The sequence below is a fragment of the Mya arenaria genome, chromosome 8, assembly GCF_026914265.1.
Source record: "Mya arenaria isolate MELC-2E11 chromosome 8, ASM2691426v1".
NCBI lineage: Eukaryota > Metazoa > Mollusca > Bivalvia > Myida > Myidae > Mya > Mya arenaria.
This window is the reverse complement of record NC_069129.1, coordinates 69,746,540-69,768,364: the sequence shown is the minus strand read 5'-3', so window position 1 is coordinate 69,768,364 and position 21,825 is coordinate 69,746,540. Positions and strand designations below refer to the sequence as shown.

The window sequence follows — 21,825 nt, the reverse complement described above, 5'->3', positions numbered from 1 at the left end:
ACACCAAGGCTATCACACGTACTCGCTGACGACACCGATGCTATCACACTCGCCGACAACGACACCAAGGCTATCACACGTACTCGCTGACGACGCCGATGCTATCACACTCGCTGACAACGACACCAAGGCTATCACACACACCGACAACGACACCTATGCTATCACACTCGCCGACAACGACACCAAGGCTATCACACTCACCGACAACGACACCAAGGCTATCACACGTACTCGCTTACGACATCCAGGCTATCACACTCGCCGACAACGACACCAATGCTATCACACTCGCTGACAACGACACCGAGGCTATCACACTCACCGACAACGACATCAAGGCTATCACACTCGCCGACAACAACACAAAAGCTATCACACACACCGACAACGACACCGAGGCTATCACACTCGCCGACAACGACACCAAGGCTATCACTCGCTGACAACGACACTAAAGCTATAAGAGTCGCTTACCACGACACCAAAGCTACCACACTCGCTGACAACGACACCAAGGCTATCACACTCACCGACAACGACACCTATGCTATCACACTCACCGACAACGACAACGAGGCTATCACACTCACCGACAACGACAACGAGGCTATCAGAGTCCCTTGGCAAGTTCAAGTTATTACCATTACTGTCACTGATCCTTCCATAGAATGTACACATGCCATACTGGACCAGTGTAAGTTTGAGTAAGCTCCCTTAGAACAGTACATCAGTGTATTGAAGAACTGTGGACCAGAACTTTCATACTTCTTATGGAATTTCTCCATACCTCGAGGAAGTGACAAGCGTTATTAATAGTTTTACACAAAACATTTTCCTTTGACGTCTACCTTAAGTGTACGAAATTAGAATGTTCCATCTCTAAATACATATAATATCAGTTTAATATAACATACTGGTAACCGCTTTGTGGAACTAGTTTTTTTAATCAGAACGATTTCATTCCGAATGATCTAGGTTGAACAGATTAGTATGGGATGGTGGCTGATTTCTACCATTTCGTATTTTCGTGCCGCGGAAATTATGACAAAACGAAAATACCCCAAATGGCCAAATAAAAAGTAAACTTGGATGATTTATTTTTTTTGGCGGGGGGGGGGGGGTGCCCCCAATGGATCCGCTAGTGTCTTCCTCCTACTCGTCATTCAATTTTTAAAACCACGTTGCTTCGGTTTCTTAAAGGTATTTTAGCCATGCACTAACACATATATATTAACTTAAAAATAAAACTGTGTTGCTTATTATAGTAAAACTTATATTTAAACTTTCATATTATCTTACATTTTATGAATTACTTATAAATATAACGGACGTGGAAAGATGTACACACATAAATCTATGTATTGACATAGATTAAAAAAACATTTTCTGGAATGTGTCAAACTTGAAAGAATTGATCATTTTAACCACCGACCTATTAACCACTAAGTCTCCTTTAACACCTTTCTCGAGGTCCCATGTGTGGTGGTCCCAGCATATAGCACTTTATTACGGCCGACTGCCGGGATCGTTATTAAATGCCATTTGTATTAAGCAGTGCCACATTTTGGTCCCAACCCTGAATCGATTTTAAAAGTCCCGGCTTTTCCAATAACCGGTTCCGGGACCCGGCAGATATAACCGACATGTTTTTGTACTTCCGCACAATCGTAACAACTCGGCCATCTCCGGCAAGCTTCGCCATATCTTGATACTAGCCGAGGAGTTCCGATTGACTTCCGCATTGAAAATGGCAACGGAGTTTACAGAAAATTCAGTGAAAGAATTTATTCTGCGCAAAGGAGGACGGGTTAAAAATCATGAACTTGTAACACATTTTAAAAACTTCCTAAATGACTCAGCCAGAAAAGGTGACCATAATGCAGTTTTATATTTTATTCAAAATTGTTAGAATTGCAGTCATTGAAATTAAACTTTTGCAGTTTTGGATGAACAAGCAAGAAATTTATATTCTATTGCATGGCATATTTTTTTTAACAAGCCCTATTATATAAAATTCAAAATTTGAGCAAGCCCGGTGAACATTTTACCATTGCCGGGCTTGTGGGCTTGTGTTATTTTTGACCGCTGGAGTTGGTCTGAAACTGAGCAGTTATGGCCTAATGACACTGGAAGAGTGAGACACTTTTTTCTGTGGAGCAATATTTAAGTGTTTTAGATTCTTAGTCCCGATCACATTGTCAGTATTGTTATAATGACTTTAAATATCATATCTAACTTGATGTTATGCAGGCCATGCCCTTGCGCCATGGCCGCGGAAACATCTGAATGGCTCAAGGAAATTGGTGAAGATGGGCCAACTGGCATACTCATTTTTCTGTAGCTGATTTGATTAAAAGCGCTAGTTCGATTAGTAATATACAAATCGTGATCATTTTAACACTGATATAATGCACCAGTCAATTGTAACCACTGCCCCCTCAGGTCCGGAGAATAGCGGGGACTTTGACTTTCGGTCCAGCCAACCCCGGCTAAAATCCCCATCCTGCGGGGACGAACAGATGGTAAAATCCCCGCCAAATGCCCCTGCACCCCAGGAACCCTAGGTAAGGCCCATTCCCCGCTATATTAAAGCGAAGAAAAAACCATGGCATTCACCCGGCACTGCGGGGCCACCTGAAAGGTAAAAACACGGCCCATTTCCCCGGCTATCCCCGGTATTCCCCCGGACCTGGGGGGGGCCGTGGTTACAATTGACTGGTGCATAACAGGGATTCTCATTGGTCTGCACATCATTAGAAGGTTATATGCAGCCAAATGTAATGTGGTTGCTTTCATTTCATCTTTTAATGATCACAATTACAGACTGGAAAAAATGGCATTAATGTCAAGTTAAATTCTTGTACTCCGGCAAAAAAGAGATGGCAATAATTAATAACTCCCCTATTGTACACCCCCATCTACTTAAAAAACTTGCCACGGTCATGTTCCTACATCATTTACTTGACAAATTGGTGTCTTGTAAATGCTCAGTATGCAAATGATCTATTAAAACTTCAAAAAAAACAACACAGTGGTATGTGCTGATATTGTCAGGACAGTGGCCTGGCAAAGATTTGGATGGTTGCCTGTAGGTTGGGATAGACAAATCATAGGAGCGACCATATCTTCCAAGAAACGTGACATGAATGTTTATAAAGTTAAAGTGGCGTGTTGCATACAAGTCCCAGGTCTGTACCTCGAATGTTAAAGTCACACTTAGAAGTTAAATGTCAAAATGAGTTCTGTTAACAGGACTAGTCTGGACTAAACCTTGTCCGTGCTGTATCTTGACCATGCTTTATAGGATTTTCAAAAAAATTGCCATGGAGGTTCACCATAATGAAATGGAGTGTTGCAGTTTCCACATATTGTTGAACTCCATTTTATTTTGTGTTGCAATAACATGGAAAAGCATTATGTGATATCTGTGTCTTAACACTCTTTCAAGGGGCTGGACAAGTAGCCATTTGGCATCTAATTAAATTATATCTCCTGCATGTGTAAATCGTGATCTTATAATATTTGGACATACATGCACCTTCATGGATATGATGGCCCCTAGGTAAATGTAAATATATGAATGTGTATAAGTCGAGTTCCTTGCAACTATCCATCACAGTATCCCAGTAATTTTTGAAGTGTTTCAGCCTCTGCCTCTGTCATTTTGTACTTATTATTTGTGAGTTATTTACAGTGCAATTTATCATGAATAAATTGTATTATATTATTATAATGAAATACTAGTATGTCTGAACTTGATTGGTCAGAACAAAATAATTATATTCTCTTCATCTTTTCAGAGGAAATGAGAGAAAAATTTAAGAACTATGTCAACACCCTTGCTACAATTAAGCTGGATGAGGTAATAATCAACTTCGGTTTATACAGTTAATTACTTCAGTTTGACCTATAAACAAAGAGAATGTTTGTGTAATCAGCCTTAAAATTGCTGATAGATGTTATATTACTTTTAAAACTGTTTTGCTGGAAGCATTATATGAGGTGGCAGTATCAGATATTGATGGTGATTTTGTTTTTGGATATGATTATTATACATGTATAAAATTAAATCCAAATATTTGTTTTCACTGATTTTGAATGAATCTCGTTACCACCACCTTACCTATGAATTAATGTTTTATAAAGTGGTTAGTGTAGGGTCAAACCCCAAAACCTGATTTCATATCTGTATATACATGCTGTAAGTATCAATTAGCACTAAAAACATTGTAGACAACATGACATGAATAAGACATAGTTATGTTTCTTAAAATGTTTTTCATGTGCCCAGAACAAGGAGAAAGTTTTGATGTTGAAGAAGAGGTACATGTATGACACAGGGGGTGGGGCAGAGCCTGACCAAGGGGCCAGGGCACAGTCAGAACCACCTGGCAACACCATGGCAGGAGGAGGTATTTATCAAGGAGTTTAGTATGTTGGGTTGATACATGGCTATATGCATTGATACAGGCTAATAATGCTTGACATGCTGCTGGTTCAATTTTAGAGAGCATAGGGACAAAATGACTACAGTACAATGTATATTAATAGTGATGATTTCATTGTCCGATAGACAGAAGAACATAATTTTTATGTATAATTCTCTTTGCAATTCATTAGAGAAAACTGTAACATAAGATTCTGATGATAATATGGGTTTTGTTTCGGTGTTCTTTTCCAGAAGACAGGGTTGATGGTCGCCTGAGGTCACGTGTCCAGAGTGACAAGATGTTTGCCTCCTCAGACACTGTCTCGTCCAATCCTGACACCCAGAGTCTCACCTCGCCAATGTCCTCATCTTCACTGGTATGGTAGAAAAAGAACATGGACACTATCATGTTTCTCCTGTTGTCTAGGCCTTTTCTGATATACAATATGTCATGTTTTGTTTAGAAGTTGTTGTTGTACTATCATTAGAAATTGCTCATACAGCATTTCATGATGTATGATTTTCCCTGACCCTTCACAAATGAGGGTTGATCAAGACTTAATTAATTAAGAGAGAATTAATCAATGATGGACATGTTTTGTCATGGCTATCATTATGCTTTTGATTTGTTGTTTTTTAACAATGAATAGGATGCTAACAGTCTGGTTATTTTTTTCTAGCAAGCCATATTTAGGAAAAGAAAGTAATATTTTTAACTGGCTGTCATAACAAAAACTGGTGAAAAGCAGCACTGTCCATGTGCTCATCCAGGGTATAAAACAATTTTGAGTCATCATCAGCTAGTATGTCTAGATTATTTTAGGGGTTACAGTAAAATCATCCAGGAACAAATCCCCGTCTTGTTGCAACCCAGCCTGTCATAAAACCTTACCATTAAATCAATTCCAGTCATCGGCAACCTTTGAGGAGGATAGTGATGCAAGCGTTTTGAGTGTTCGGGAGCGAGCCCTGCACCTAAACAGGATGGAGTCTGAGTCTGATATCCAGCGGACCTCCGGCTCCAACCTCGGGGCTGTCCGCGGCAAAAACCAGATGAAGAAGGTGCAGGATTAAATCAATAGTCCAGCAGTTGCAATTAACTACTGCTAAGAATAACATGACACTGTATAAATTCAAACTGATCATATCTACTCGGGACTTTTACATTGGTACATAATTTACTGGGGACTTGACATTGGTACATTTTCTTATTGGTACATTATTTACTGGGGACTTTACACTGGCACATTATCTACTTTACTGGGGACTTTACACTGGCGCATTATCTTCTTTACTGGGGACTTTACACTGGCGCATTATCTACTTTACTGGGGACTTTACACTGGCGCATTATCTACTTTACTGGGGACTTTACACTGGCGCATTATCTACTTTACTGGGGACTTTACACTGGCGCATTATCTACTTTACTGGGGACTTTACACTGGCGCATTATCTACTTTACTGGGGTCTTTACATTGATACATTATCTACACTAGACTGGTACATTATTTACTCGGGACTTTACATTGGTACATTAATTACTAGAGACTTTACACTAGCGCATTATCTACTCAGGACTTTACATTGGTACATTAATTACTAGAGACTTTACACTAGCACATAATCTAGTCGCGACATTACATTGGTGCATTAATTACTAGAGACTTTACACTAGCGCATTATCTAGTCGCGACTTTACATTGGTGCATTAATTACTAGAGACTTTACACTAGCGCATTATCTAGTCGCGACTTTACATTGGTGCATTAATTACTAGAGACTTTACACTAGCGCATTATCTACTCGCGACTTTACATTGGTACATTAATTACTAGAGACTACACTAGCGCATTATCTAGTCGCGACTTTACATTGGTGCATTAATTACTCGGGACTTTACACTAGCGCATTATCTAGTCGCGACTTTACATTGGTGCATTAGTTACTCGGAACTTGACACTGGTACATCATATACAATGGACTTTACTCTGGTGCATTAATTACTCGGGACTTGACACTGGTACATTATTTACCATGGACTTTACTCTGGTGCATTAATTACTCGGGACTTGACACTGGTACATTATTTATTGAGGACTTTACTCTGGTGCATTAATTACTCGGGACTTGACACTGGTACATTATACACCATTGACTTTACATTGGTACATCATATATTGTGCATCATGAGATGGATGGAGTAATGTTATGTACCTGTACATTGTTTGATTTCTTCTGCTTGGCTGTGTCACTGACTGATATGATGTATGTGTTTCTGTCCATTTTTAGCAATCTAAATATCATGTCAAAGAGTGGTGTTTTAGGTATTGCAAATTGATCTGGGTTGTTATATTTCACTCAGTGGTTTTTTGCAGATAATGATTTCACAAGAAATGCACTAGAGTCAAATATAACATCTGAGATCAAAATGCAGGTTAATTAACCTTTTTTATGCCCCCTTTTGAAAAAAGTGGGGTATATTGTTTTGCACATGTCGGTCGGTCGGTCGGTCTGTCTGTCTGTCGGTCGGTCGGAATACCAAATGGTTTCCGATCAATAACTTGAGAACGCTTTGACCGAGGGACCTCATACTTGGTATGTGTATTGGTCATCACCAGCAGATGAACCCTATTGATTTTGAGGTCAGTGGGTCAAAGGTCAAGGTCAGTGTGACCTTTACATGAAAAACGGTTTCCGATCAATAACTTGAGAACGCTTTGACCCAGGAACCTCATACTTGTTTAAGATACATGTACTAAGCTGATAAGAATTGTTCAAAAGGCATGTTAAAACATATTATATTACAGTTAAATACTGCTTTATTTATGTTAGTATCCTCCTTTAATCATGGCGCAATGATATGATTGATGAATTTGCATCACTGAAGTCGAATTTGATAATAGTGAAATATAGGAGTGTTCATTGACAGGAGATTTATGATGGGTACACAATAGAATGTATGCTTGTTAACTGAACAAAACTGTTAAAACTTGCATGTTTCAGGGTCGAGATTTGGATGGTGATGACTCATCAACGAGTTCTGTAGGATATTCCCCGGTATGTTGGCAAGAGGCTGTAGTTGACTTTTATCAATACTTAACTGAGAATGAAGTTAAACAAATATCAGAATACTTAAAATGGAAACCAGTATTGGTTTCTACCCAGGAATCCGACTGAAGAGTGATTTTGTAAGCTATAAGCTTTTGTCACAATCAAGCTTAAACAAATTAGTATAAACTACAATACTTTGCGCTTGTATTTGTTGCATTTTTGTGTATTATTTCTCATAATACCTTGTCTGTAAGTTTGTATATGCTTTTATTTTGCTTGGAAAATATCCAGTTTTATTCTATTTCCAACCTCAGCTGTCAGAACTGTCTCCCTGTGATGTGCTATCACTTTACATATAAGATGTACATTTTCCAGCTTGTCCCTATAGAGAAGGAATGGCTAGTTAAGAGTTCCTCATCGGAATATCACCTGATGAACGAGCTACTCTCCAAGAACCCAGGACTAGCCAGAGTCAGGGACTTCACATCTGGTGTGAGTATAACCCTGAAGAAGGGGTTTTGAACTGCTGCAATACTGGTACTAAAACAGATTACCTGTTATATTGGCATGGGCTTTATCAACTCTGATATCTGGTGTGGTACTACTTTTCTGATAGTTGTTTTTAAAAGTGTGCAGTCTTTAAGCTTAAAGTGCTACTTCTGGTATGGATTAAAATGATTGCTCGAACAAAAAACATTAAAGATTTCAAAGAAAATATTCATAATAAGTTATGATTGTATGTTTGTATATTCTCTTTCATGTTACTCCACAACTTGTATGTGTCATCACATTGGATATAACAGTATGTAAGTATCAGGGCATGTTGTTGTATTTATTGGTTGTCATTATTTTTTTAAGAAAAAAAGCTGTAGTATTGTGATAGTCAAGGTGGCGTCAGCAGTGTTGTTGTCAGCAGTGTTGTCGTCAGCTGTGTTGGCGTCAGCAATGTCTGCGCTGTCGTGTCAACATTGTCTGCGCTGTTGTGTCAACATTATCTGTGTTGTCGTGTCAACATTGTCTCCTCTGTCGTGTCAACATTGTCTGTGTTGTCATGTCAACATTGTCTGTGTTGTCATGTCAACATTGTCTGCGCTGTCGTGTCAACATTGTCTGTGTGGTCATGTCAAAATTGTCTGCGCTGTCGTGTCAACATTGTCAACTTTGTGCAAGAACTTTAACCTTGGCCATAACAAAACATTCAAGATATTCAATTGAAACATAATACACATTTCCAATATGCACAAGTCTAGTAAGTCCCTCAACATGGGGTGAAATAATTGTTTACTTAGGCATATGTTTTACTGAAAAGACAGACAAGTGTTTGCATTCGTTCCTCAGCGCTCTTGCTAAAAGTTAAGATTCATTTCAGACTATGATATGAAATCCCTTTTGAAGACTTACCATGCATAATTTTCATTTGGTGAATAATTCATTAATGAATTAGAATTTCAGTTTCACAACATGATTTAATTTGATTGTTAATATAGAACACAAACTGTCTTTGATTTTTTATTAGGAATAGTCGTCCATAGTGGGCTGAAATAGTCTGACTGTAGAAAGGTATTTTGTGTTGTGTATGTCCTTACTGTATTATACAGAGGATTCATGTTCATTCAAAAAATGATTCCTTGTAAACTGAGAGCATTTCTGGTTTCAGACTGCCTTACACTGGGCTTGCCTTCACGGACGAACCCAGGTGATCAAAATGTTGATGGGAAAACAAGGTGTTAACGTCAACCAGAAAACTGTGAGTAGATACATCACTTAACCATGCAACCTGTAATTTCATGTGATTTGTAGATATAGATTTTTTATTTTGTAACTCTTTAGAAGATGAATTTCACTTTATTTTCGAATGTGAATGTTTCATAGAACTAAGACAAACACTAATAAACAGGTATTACCATACCAATGCTAATGTTATTAAGTTAAGATTTATCACAATCAGAAAGTTGTTGTTTTGAAAAAAAAATAGCAACATTTTGTCATAAAGCATTTGCTGCAAGAAACTTAATATTTTACAATTAGTAATATATGAGCATATATATATATATATATATATATATATATATATATATATATATATGTGTGTGTGCCTTCCTAAAACTTAAACATTGAGTTCTGCCTGAAATAATTATTTATTGTATTGCAATTTACATTGTACTCTCCTTTCGCTATATCTTACTACATGTACATAATACTCATCGCCAACCATATGAATGTATTAACCATTGTATTTGTATACTGTACTCATGGGCTTATGCCTGTATATGTTTTTCCACAATAACAATATAAATAATTAATACATTAATCCCTGGTGTTACTGTCTATCTATTGTTATTGAGAATGAACAGAAATAAGTAAATATTGCATGATAGATTTTATCCGTGAAGACAAAATGTAAACCATATTTTCTTTTTTTCTTTTCATGCTGGATGCAGAATGTGAGTATCATAGACTGTATATCAGTCTACCATGCTTTAAGTTGTATTTTTTAAAGATAATCTTCATAATTTTATTTATAAACGTTTTAATACTTGTACAGAACATTAATTATTAATGCATTTTGAGATATAATGACAATTATATTTTTCACTTTGATATTTGTTAGATATCACAAAAAAAGATACATGTTTTACATTGTGTTTACTCAATAACATACAATACACTGATGTTTTGACCTTCCATGCATTGTTGCTGCGCTGATTTGGACTTATTCAGGGGGTGAGTCCATATTGTATTATATTCTGTCAAGTAAATTTGTTACATTTGCAAAAATGATACAAACAATCAATTAAATGCACAAACAGTTATATTGGTATTTATGCAAATCCTTCAAACATGTTTCATAATTGTAAATTGATAATAATATTGATATTTCTGTCTTTATCAGAAGAATATGCTGAATACACACTACTTAAATATTTCAGGGTTACACAACTTCAACATTTCAGGGTTACAACCAACTTGAATGTTTCAGGGTTACACACCACTACATTTAGCAGCCCAACAAGGACATGAAGAAGTGATAGAACTCCTCATTCAGGGACTCAGTAGGTTGAATTTTCCCTAGCATGAACCAGATTATTCAAATCTATACACTACCCTTTTTGACCTTCGACCGTAAATATGAGTTGGTCTTTTAACTACATGCATCAGCTTATTATTTTTGCTGCTTACAAACGATGTATATGGTCATCATGGCCTTTTTATTGTGGCACCTGCAAACCATGGCAGCCACATGGGAATTACTTTGTCTGGCATCAGCCTCACACTCATTTCCGATCAATAACTTTTGAATGAATTGTTGTAGAGATTTCAAACTTGGTATTAGCACATTGGTCATGGGCAGATGATGAGCCCTATGTTATGTTATGTTGTATATCTGTTTTTTGAAATGCATTGCATACACATATTTTCCACTCAACTCAACTCAACTTTATTCAGTACATAATGGCATCAGAACCAAAATACATAAGTATACTATTATAAATTCATCATTTATTACAATACAGTGGTGTCATTGCTTAATACAAATTGTATACAAATTTCAATATTAATCCGCCATTTTTAACAAGTAAAATATAAATATTGCCACTTGTATAATAACAAAACTATTATCTGACTGTAGGAGTCTGTGAAAGGCATGTAGGTCAGATCGACCCATGTACTAGCTATATAAAAACTGATTTCTTACAGTAGAGAACCTTAGGCATATGAAACACGCATGAAATTCATCTTCTAGCAATAGCCTGTTCTCATTGATTAAGCACATGTTCTGTCATTTTTTTGTATGATAAGACCTTGTGTGTACCTTGTAAGTACTCAAAATAGCTCATCAACATTTTCTGTATACTTTAAGTCATTAGATAATAACTCTTTATATTATTCTTCATTTTGCAGAGGCAGACCCAAATATCCGAGATTACAGCGGGAAGAAAGCAAAGCAGTACCTGCCAAACTCTGCCTCTAGTCGCACACAACGTAAGTCTCACCACAGCCATCTCGCAGACTCTGTTGATAGCACTGTAGCCACCAGTATAAGCCTACGCAAAACAACCCCCGGGGAAAACCCAGTCATACTGAGACATAAGGCAAACAAAACTATAAGTCAGCCCTCAGATTTTAGACGAGTAAAGAGCGAGTTGATTAGCGCCCCGACTGATTTCCGTCATGTTCAGAGCGCAGGTTCCAGTAGCGAGATAGGAGGTTTTGGTGGTGGGTCACTTAGGGCATCCGTTAAAATTGAAAGGTTGTCATTACACGAACATCTTGATGATTCTTCTGATATATAGCTGTGTTACATTCATGAACTTGTAATAATATGTATTTTTCAGAATACATGTAGAATCATAGGTAACCAAATTTATGTAGCGCAATTATCTGATAATAGCTTATCGGTCTTGAGTGAATATAAAAGAAGTGTTAACATTTCTACACTAACTGAATGAGGTTCATGAATTGACTCCAATATAAGTAGTCTGAAGGTCTTCAAATTTGTAATTTTTATTTGATATATTGTAATTTTTAAATATCGAGCTTAAGGACTTTGTGATTTTAGTTAGCTTTATTTAGATTTTATTGTTTTTCTTTGTGTGCAATACATTCCTGCTGTTTTAATGCTCATGACAACTTTGTTAATGATTTTTAGTATTTTAATGTTTGATAGCTTTACTTTTATTTGCATTATACTCTATAACACGGTGGTTGTATTTCTGTGATAGTATTTTATTTCCGTGGGGAGTTGTGGTGAACACTCGGACTACACACTTACATTTTGCTGCTTTTTTTATAACAGTTAACTTAATAAATACAATAACTTTTTGCATGCAACTTTACAGTAGAAAGAAACTTAGTTGTTGCAATGATTTCAAAATCTTGATTTTGACAGTGACTGTTGTCATGTTAACACTAAAGTTAAGTGTTACTGTAATAGATGAAATTCCTTGCTTTCAGTATAAAATGCACCTTAAAATGCTTACACTTGATTTTGAGCTAAAATGTAAGATTGCAGTTATAGCATAAAATGTATTTGTCCTAGTTGCACATGTCCTAATAGACATGTACGGTGTGTGGGTCTTTCATTTTGTATATTGTATTTTGACTGATTTAGGGACTTGATCAATGTTTAACTGATAACTTGTAAAAACCTCTGCTTCTGTTGTAAACATCATATCAGCTGCCATTTTGTTTCCTGTGCGCCTTCTGATACCTTTCATATAACACACTACCCTAAAGTACTATGATAGGTTACACAGAACAAATATTAAAAACAAGGATGGGTATGGGGTCAAATGGGACATTAGGACAAATACGCTATAACTTATATCTTGCAGTATTGTAAGTAATAATTACCCATGGAATGTGTGAAAACTCCAATACTACATGTTTGTATACATGTATATGGTTTGTGAAGAGGCGTGCTGATGTATATTTGTAGGCACTAGGTACCTATCATCTAGGTGCAGCATCCCCGGCACAGAACAGTTTGACCCCCAAAACAAACCTGGTATTCTCTAGGCTCCACTGTTCCTCCCTCTCTCTCTCTCATCAGAAATCATTCAGTTGAGCTGGGATGTCATGTATACGGTTGATTGTTGAAATTTCACAAAAAGTTATATTCAGTGTTGTTTGCTAATCAACCTAGCAAGATCTTTGTTCATCAATGATTGCCAATTATTAAATAATTGTGATCTGGCAAAATTGGCAAAAAAAACGCACAAAAATTAATTTCATTTCCTGGATGATAAAATAGGCTTTTTATTTAAAAAAATAAATACATGGACACCCTTTTACTTTATGGTTTCTATTATGTACAGTCATGCGTAATATTTTAATTATTAAGGAACTTGAAAAGATGAACATATTTTTTTTAATGTATCACTGTTGAAGCATTCATTATAAACTACCGGTATATGATATGTGTAAATGTATGACTGTATTGTCTCATGGTTTACATGCCATCTTATTCCAATGCCTGTAGAGAATCATACATGTATTTATAGGGCTTAGGTCTTGAATGTGCATTTCATATATGTTATATATTAGGACTGCGTTTGTCTGTAGTCATTGCATGATGGTGTGTTGGGGTTTGAGCTATTTGCCTTAGCTGCAAAATATTCTATTATATTTATTATGGGCATTATCATGGCATATTTGTCAGTTCAAATTGAATTTTGTTGGCTTAATACAGAACCATTTCAAGAATAGAGTTCAATTTCTATATACTTACATTGTTCATTCATCTTTTCAGGCGTTGGTGTTGAAATAAAATCAAGCTCATACTGTAAATACTCGCCATTGTCTCAGCTTTATTTCAATATATCTTTTGATAACATCTGTCAATGTTATTGTGTATGTATTACTTGTTACACTTGTTAAGAGTATTTACATGAACGTTGTTCATAAGAAATGATGAAATGTAGGGAAAAAACATAAATACATGTGCTTGGAAACTTTCATAAATTAAATTCAAGGTGTACACTGCTAGCATGAGGGCATGCACTAGAGCAATGGTGAAATATGTCGGGAAAGCTCAACAGCTAGCATTATGTCTGCTGAACACATCTTGCCAGAAATCAGTGTTGTATGTTCCGCAGTAATTGACTAATTATTAAACTAAATGTTAAAAAAATAGTAATCAATTTCTTTTGAATACTTATTTGATCATACAATGTTAACATCGCCATATTAAAATATTTATTATTGTGTTTTGTATTTATACTATAGTATTGTTAAGAAAATATTTTACATTAGATTACAATATATAAAGTACATGTACTACAAAATAAAACAATTAATGCATGTAAGTATTTGTTTTTATTCATTACTTACTGTTACACAGTACTTTGAGCAGACATTTCCTCCCTTGTAATGAGAACTTGCATCTTGTGTACCACAGACATGCGTAGGTGTGATTGTTTCCAATCAAATTTGTTTTGACCAGTTATAAATTTTCAAACTTTGTACTCACAGTGGTCTTGGTCATGACATGACCACTGTTGATTTTGCGGCGATATGTCATGGTCAGGGTGAGAGTTACTAGAAAAGCTATGGGCGCTAACTACAGTCGACACATTCGGATTCACAGAATTTTTGATAATGTCATAGTGCTGATGTTGTCCGTGTTGGTATCAAGCAAAACTTCAATGCTTTGCCATAACTCTTAAATAAGTCATCCAAGATATACACATGAAACTAAGGACATGAACCTACCGGGTATGTTTGCCTAGGCCCATTATCTATTGCTTTAACAATATATGAGCTTCAATAAAATGCCCAAACGCCTGTTGAAAAGCAGATATTTAATGGACTTTTTACACGAATTACATTAATAATTTTAGGAATTGTGGTTTTGTGACAATATAGGGATAAAAGTGACCTACCAGGCATCATTCTACAGAAATGATTGACATGGTCACATGTTAGAAGTTAGGTTTATGGGACTAAGACAAGTGTTTAGAATATAACCTGCTGTCATTAATTTGAATGAAATGCATTTTGCTGTGAACACTCAGTATAATCACAATATATTTGTATTTTTATTGCACACTTCACGGAATGGGGTAAAAAGCCGGTCCGATTGGACTGAGATAAATGGTGAGTACTTCCTGTAGCTACTGGTGCCCAGTAGGCAGCTTGGCTAGAGCACATAGGGGCAGCTTGGAACCAGACATCGCATGACTTCTGCATGATTTAGCCATCATTTGCTAGAAAATATCAGTTTTAGCCCCCATTTGTTTTGTATATGTAAATCTAAGGATAAATATATAAAGCATACCGGGGGTATATAAGAAAAATATTATAATATTATTTTTTTATGTAATTTTGTTCTGATAATTTGCCTTTTAAGGATAATGATATATTGTGTATGAAATGTTTGTCATAAACCTGGTTAATCACACTGCATTTGTGTTACAATTCGTTTTTCAACGGTAAATCTATGATGATTATACACTTAATAATAATGAAATTACAATTTGAAGAACATAAGCATGTAAGGTATAATGAAATTCCAATAATATTATAAGGTCACAAGTGTCCTTATGATTAATATAATGTATCAATATATCTTTTGTGGCCTGAAACCCTTAAGAAACAAACCAAGTTGTCTTACCAGTCAGACATAAACAGCAAAGAAACCAATTGTAGATTAAATAAGGTTTACTGTACATGTTATTTTCTTACTATTATCTGTGTAAGGATGTTTGCTAGGTACAGAAAGTCATGTAGAAGTCTGCGGTGTGTTGGTTCTGTTATGTGTGCACCCTTGTACTCCTGCTCTCTGTATGACAGGGCTTCCAGAACAGGCTATAGAAACATACACCATGTAGTGTGAAATGTTCATGCTAACTGTGGTACCTGTCTCTCACTCTTGGACAAATATTCACAAATATTGGTTTGGCTCTTCAACTAACAGTTATTGAAACCAAACTTTTCCTTGAATATTGTGCTGAAAGTGTGCCTTTATGTTATTTCAATATTGACTTGGAGACGTTGAAACCCTGTTTATTTTGCTTCTGCTTGATTGTTTTGCTCAATTTAATCAATAGGGAGAGCTTTTCTACTTGGCTTCGTGTCTGCATTGGCATCTGTGTCCGGGAAAAGTTTTAGAGCATTTAGTTGAGGTTTTTACTTCAATCTCGACTACCGTTTGATCCATTATCTTGTTATTTCAAATAGGTGTCACGGCCATCCGACAACTAAGATAGAAAACTCTATATGACTCAACCTGATCCTTAATACAAATCATAGCCCCCAATTTACATCAGAAATTTAATGAAAGCGTTTCAGCATGTATAAACAAGCAGGGCCATCAGTAAGTACGGTATATGACTCTATAAGGTCTTAAATGCAATTTATGGGCCCTGATTGACTTAGATTTTTTTTTTTGAACATTGGGGCTTTTGATTATATCTTGAAAATCAGGCAGGGCTAAAGTCTCACAATAGCTTAATATTCAAGGCAGCAAGATGATTACGTTATTACGTTAGTTTACTCTGTATGATCCTCAAAACAAGTTATAGCCCCTGTTTTTGACATGCACAAATTTCATTAATAGTGCATATTATTCATTTTTATATCTCATAGACAAATCAATGTATAGTCGAGTGTGCTGTCTTATGACAGCGCTTGTTAATTTATGGAGTCCATTCAATATTTGTGAATAATGGTTACTTTATTAATTGAGGGTTCTGTTGTATTCACTTGACTCACTTACTTTGCAGGTCCTGATATTGTTAATATTATTTGTGTTTTTTTTAGACATCATGTCATTTTAATGTGGATCGAATGAGTGTGTTTTGTGACAAAGATGAAAATTAAAGTGACACTCATATTCAAAATCAATACATACACATGTATTTATAACAAAGATCAATTTTGACCGATAAACCTTTAACTATTTACTAAATACTGCATTTATGGTAAATATTAATTACTGATAACATGATAGTAACCGTGTATATAAATAGCAGAAAGCGCAAAAATATTAAATGAGTGGTGAATGCTAAAAGAATTACTGTGGTCAGATACTATCGTCTCATAAGGAAGAAATACCACGTTTTATGCTTATTTCTTTCAAAATTAACTCGGTATCCTTCATAAGAACCATTTTTTTCAACCTTTATTCATCCTTTTTGGAATATTAAAACAATATTGTTAATTGTGGTCAATCTTATTTAGGAGTAAGAGTGCATCTTTAATTATACATTAACAGTTAAGTTCTGTATATTCCTGAATTGTGCACTGTAAATCTTTAATTGAATATGTATGCATGCTTGTCTTATAAGTTACCGTATGATATCCCACTGAAATAGGTTGCTGCACATTTAGTTGACATAATCACCCCATACTTCTGACCCATACAAGTCCTGTAGCATGAGAATGTCCTACTGTACCATACTTACCTCTTCTTTATCTCAGTTTAGAATGTGAAAGCAAGAATGGGAATATTATATGTTACGGGCTTGAAGAAGCAGTCAATAACCTAAAAGCTTATTTAAAATATTTCATTAAACCTTTCTTTTTTACAAATTTTGCTCTTTTTAATATATATCATACTTGACATGAGCATAGTCATCATTTACAGTGCCAAGTGATGCTATACTCTAGATAGACTATGCTAACAGCTCTTCTTCCTCATGCCCAAGATATGTACTGTTTTATCTGATGTATAATTATTTGACTGTAGTATTGACATAATAGTTGCATTTTATGAATGAATTACCAACATGCATGTAGATGTAAAATTTGCTGCCAAATTGTTATGATTGCAATTTTATTAAACCAAAAACTGAACAATATAATTAAATAGATTGAGCATGATTGATCTGTGTCAGTATAAACACATTTGAAAGTTGTGAACATTTAAAATGTCTATAACTAATAATAGAAGGATTTTTGTTTTAATATAATTTATGATTAGACCTAGACTTAATGATTTTATATCACAAAGTATTAATTTTGTCTTCCATTTCAGAGTTGCTAGTTTCAAGTAGGCTGGGATCAAAAACCAGCACTGGTAAAGTTTAAGTTCGTCTACAGCTGTTTATTTGAGAAAAGGAATTGTTGGTGTCATTTTGTTTTGAAAATAGATTCATCAACAAATATTGAAATTTAGAATACTTGTCGTTTTAACAGCGATTATTATATATCATATTAAGTGCTTGCTCTTTTATGTGGTCATGTTGTCAAACAAATTCTTTAAAAAATACATGAACAATTTGAGACGATATAACATGTATATTCATAGGTCAAAGTCAGGATGGGGCATTCATGAGGAATGCGGGGAATCGCCGCAGTAACCGTGAAAGCGCGATCCGCTCCCTAATACGGGCATCTACGGGTGCTGTGCAGCGAACCGTGAGGCGGGGAAACTGGGGCTCAACAGAGGATGTGAACAGTGATGGCTCTACGCCACGGTCATCCCCACGCAACAGTGCCGAGCCCTCACCAAATCTCTACAGAAAGTCTGTAAGTTTACAAAGCCTTTGTTTGCAGTTCAGAATAACAGAAGTACATGTTTTGGAGTGAATATCTGTAGTACCCAGGTAAGGGTCGCTTCTGCATACTTCTCTTTATCAGGATATACATCAAGAGCTTGGCACAAGACAATTGTCTCTCAATGTAAAAATAGAATGAGTGACCTGGGTCTTGTACTGAGCCATTGTAACCTAAATCAGTTTTAAAAAACAGCTGTTTGAAAGATGTTAAGCAACCCCCTTAAATTTGTAAATTTTGTTTGATTCTTTTAAGCAAGGAAGTTGGTCTTTTCTCAGTGCGTAACATTAATAATTATAATAATACAGGTACCAAAAGACCGTGACCTGATGCCACCTCCCACAGCCCCTTCCAGAAACAAGGGTCGTAAACCTGTCCACTCCATCAGCAAGGAGAGTCTACACTCTGAGGAGAGAAAATCATCGTAAGCATTGATCAGAAACTAGTTGTTTTTCTTGGGTAAAAATATACAGAAAGTTTCATATACATGAAAATATATTCTTATATCAGAGAATCTAGGCCCCAATTTCTCGAAACTTCTTAAGCTTAAAAGCTTAAAAGGCTTAAGTACCTTATTTCAATTAGCCAAAATACATACTTTAATTGAATTTTGATAAATGAAAAATGGTTTATAGTGACAATCAGAACGATAATTCCTATCCATAGTATAAAAACTCTTAAAGAAGTGAATATTAAGCAAAATATTGAAAAAACAAAAATAATGAGCTTAGCTTAATCCTGTTAAAAGGGACTTAAGAAGTTTCGAGAAATTGGGGCCAGAGGAGATATGCTTATTGTGGAAATGAAAAGATAACACACATATAATGTGAAGGTACAATTGTGTAAATAAAGTGAAATAATTCAACTCAGTGAATGTTTACCAGTCTGACCCCAAAGTCTTGCTTCTTATAATAGAAACATTATGTTCAAACTATCAAGAGATTGAGTTCCATTAACAAAAGATTGTATTCCAGTGTGGTGCGGCAGGTGTCCCGGTCCGAGTCTGAACCAAATCTGGGGGATGTCACCCAGCCCAGTAAAACCACCTTCATCTGATGACCTCTTACAGATGATCACATTATTCAAGGGGCAACAAGCATCATTGATGGGCAGACCAGCTCATCACATCATAATTGGCAACAAAACCTGATCACATCATTCAAGGGAAGACCGCCTGATCACATCATTCAAGGGGAGACTGCCTGATCACATCATTCAAGGGGAGACCGCCTGATCACATCATTCAAGGGGAGACCGCCTGATCACATCATTCAAGGGGAGATCACCTGATCAGATCATTGATAGGGAGACCAGCTCATCACATCATTATTGGCAACAACACCTGATTACATCGTTCAAGGGGAGACCACCTGAATACATCATTTAAATGGAAACCAACGCAATTCATCTATTGTTTTCCTCATACAGAGAATCATCCTTTTAAGTTGCAAAACAGCTCCCATTATAGACTCATTGGCATTGATAAGACATCTGTGTTCTGACATTATTCATCTGATGTTTAAGTGTTCCTAGAAAACTGAGACAAGTGCTAACCCAGCCTCTTTATATTGGCATTAGTTTTGAGAAATGAATATATGTTATTTGTGTTTCATAAATACATCATTCAGGTAACAATGATTTTTATGGCTATCTTGTTATATATATTCTTGTGCATATATATATATATATTTCTTGTTTAAATCTCAAATGAATAAGAAATGCTCCAAAAATACTCCCAACACATTTACATTGTTTTAGCATTAATGTCATGAGTCACATGCTATTTTTATCACATTACCAGTATTTAGAAGTGTTTTCAAAAAGATAATTTTTGATCACTATAGTTTTTGTCAAAATCGGAAGAAACCATGATGTACATGTATGTTGGCAAACCAGGGATAAGATGCAGAACATCTTTTTTGATCGGAAAAAGAAATTTATTAAATTTCATTAAATACAGAAGATATGAACCTGGCACCATTCCCTCAAAAATTATCCAGGATTTACTTTATAACTTACACAGCTTATTTAATAAGGATATTTCAGCCTGGCATGGCTTGAAACCAGAGTAGTTTTTTCTCTATAACATGCATATTCTCTGTTAATTATGTTGATTTAAATCAATAAATAAATTGTCAATATTTTATGAATTTTATTTTTAAGGCTAAAAATGTGAGTAATTACTTAAAATCTACAAGTTAATAGTTTTACTATTAATAGAAGATGACCTTAAGATAGAAAACAGCTTTTCTGAGTTCTTAAATGGTAATAAATGCAAAACAAATCAGAAATTAAGAAAAAGATATAAAATACATTTCCTTTTACGCATGATTTAAAAAGTGAAAGAAACGAGTTAAGAATTGTTGTCAGAGAAACTTGGGCCTAGACTTGAAACTGCCAATACTTCATATCACTTAACACACAGATTCATGTACTGTAAATGACTGGTTATAAGATAATATGGGGTTATAAGACGCAGGCAAAATAAATCCGTGAAAAAACTTTAAATCTATGTTTTGGGTTTTAGGACAAGTGTTTGTATTCCTACTTAGTTTAAACATATTTATTGAGGAAAATAACACAAGACAACATATATACATCAATGAAAAACAAAGAATTTGATCGAAAGCATAGCTTATATAGATCATTTTCGTATGCATGTATACTTTACGAATCAGAAAAAGGTTGTCGCACAAAATATCATTTATTATATTTACCAAGAAGATGAATATGTCTAAAATAAATGTAGAAGAATAATGCTATTATGAAATTTAAGTATTGTAATAAATCAAACATAGAGCAAGTTTTAAGTTGAGCGGTACTTCAAATGAATATTGCTATAGTAAAATGTAAATATTTTAGTAAGTCAAACATATAGATAAAATGAGTTAAGCGCTCATAATACAAAATCATTAGAAACAGTAGAAGATTGTGGGAATGATGTGTCTCAAAGTAAACAGATTAGATGAATTTCAACGCACACATAAGCTGTTTAGAGAGTTAGTACTCAAAGAAACCTCTTGGTAGAATCAATGTATGAGTAAACAATAGAAAAAAGCTGCGAGTTGACGGGATCAGTAAATCGAACGTTACCCTTTAGCAATAAGTCGAGCGTGATAGCTGTACCAGGGACGAGCAAATTTATTGACTCGAACATATCCTCTCTGTAGGAGGTATAAAGGGGACAAAATAACATAAAATGGCGGACAGATTCAGAGACACCACAGAGACAAGCTTGTGAGGAAACAATATTCTTCCGGTAAAGATCATAATTAAGTAGACTACAGCCTAGCCTAAGCCTAGTGTGATGGACTTGTAAACACCTAGGTCCTGTGTTA

The 21,825-nt window shown here is 35.5% G+C and overlaps 2 protein-coding genes across 7 annotated transcripts; both read left to right on the top strand.

Annotated features, from left to right (window-relative positions):
- Positions 1-1,724: 1,724 nt before the first annotated feature.
- On the top strand, positions 1,725-18,268 carry LOC128242731 (uncharacterized). 6 transcript variants are annotated; one of them, XM_052959996.1, is made up of 14 exons: positions 1,725-1,871; positions 3,804-3,865; positions 4,295-4,415; positions 4,685-4,809; positions 5,342-5,494; positions 7,439-7,492; positions 7,862-8,292; positions 9,144-9,233; positions 9,928-10,210; positions 10,467-10,539; positions 11,390-11,470; positions 12,927-12,995; positions 17,967-18,008; positions 18,240-18,268. In XM_052959996.1, exons 1-7 carry the CDS (start codon positions 1,751-1,753, stop codon positions 8,006-8,008), a joined length of 783 nt encoding a protein of 260 aa, XP_052815956.1. In that variant the 5' UTR covers positions 1,725-1,750; the 3' UTR covers positions 8,009-8,292; positions 9,144-9,233; positions 9,928-10,210; positions 10,467-10,539; positions 11,390-11,470; positions 12,927-12,995; positions 17,967-18,008; positions 18,240-18,268. The 6 variants fall into 6 exon arrangements, with proteins under 6 accessions (XP_052815956.1, XP_052815957.1, XP_052815959.1 ...); XM_052959997.1 differs by lacking the exons at positions 17,967-18,008; positions 18,240-18,268 and adding an exon at positions 13,740-14,975; XM_052959999.1 differs by lacking the exons at positions 12,927-12,995; positions 17,967-18,008; positions 18,240-18,268 and adding exons at positions 11,824-11,842; positions 13,740-14,975.
- LOC128244519 (uncharacterized) lies at positions 9,192-19,543 on the top strand. Its single transcript, XM_052962519.1, has 7 exons — positions 9,192-9,233; positions 10,467-10,539; positions 11,390-11,704; positions 17,967-18,008; positions 18,240-18,460; positions 18,796-18,911; positions 19,462-19,543. Exons 1-7 carry the CDS (start codon positions 9,192-9,194, stop codon positions 19,541-19,543), a joined length of 891 nt encoding a protein of 296 aa, XP_052818479.1.
- Positions 19,544-21,825: the final 2,282 nt, after the last annotated feature.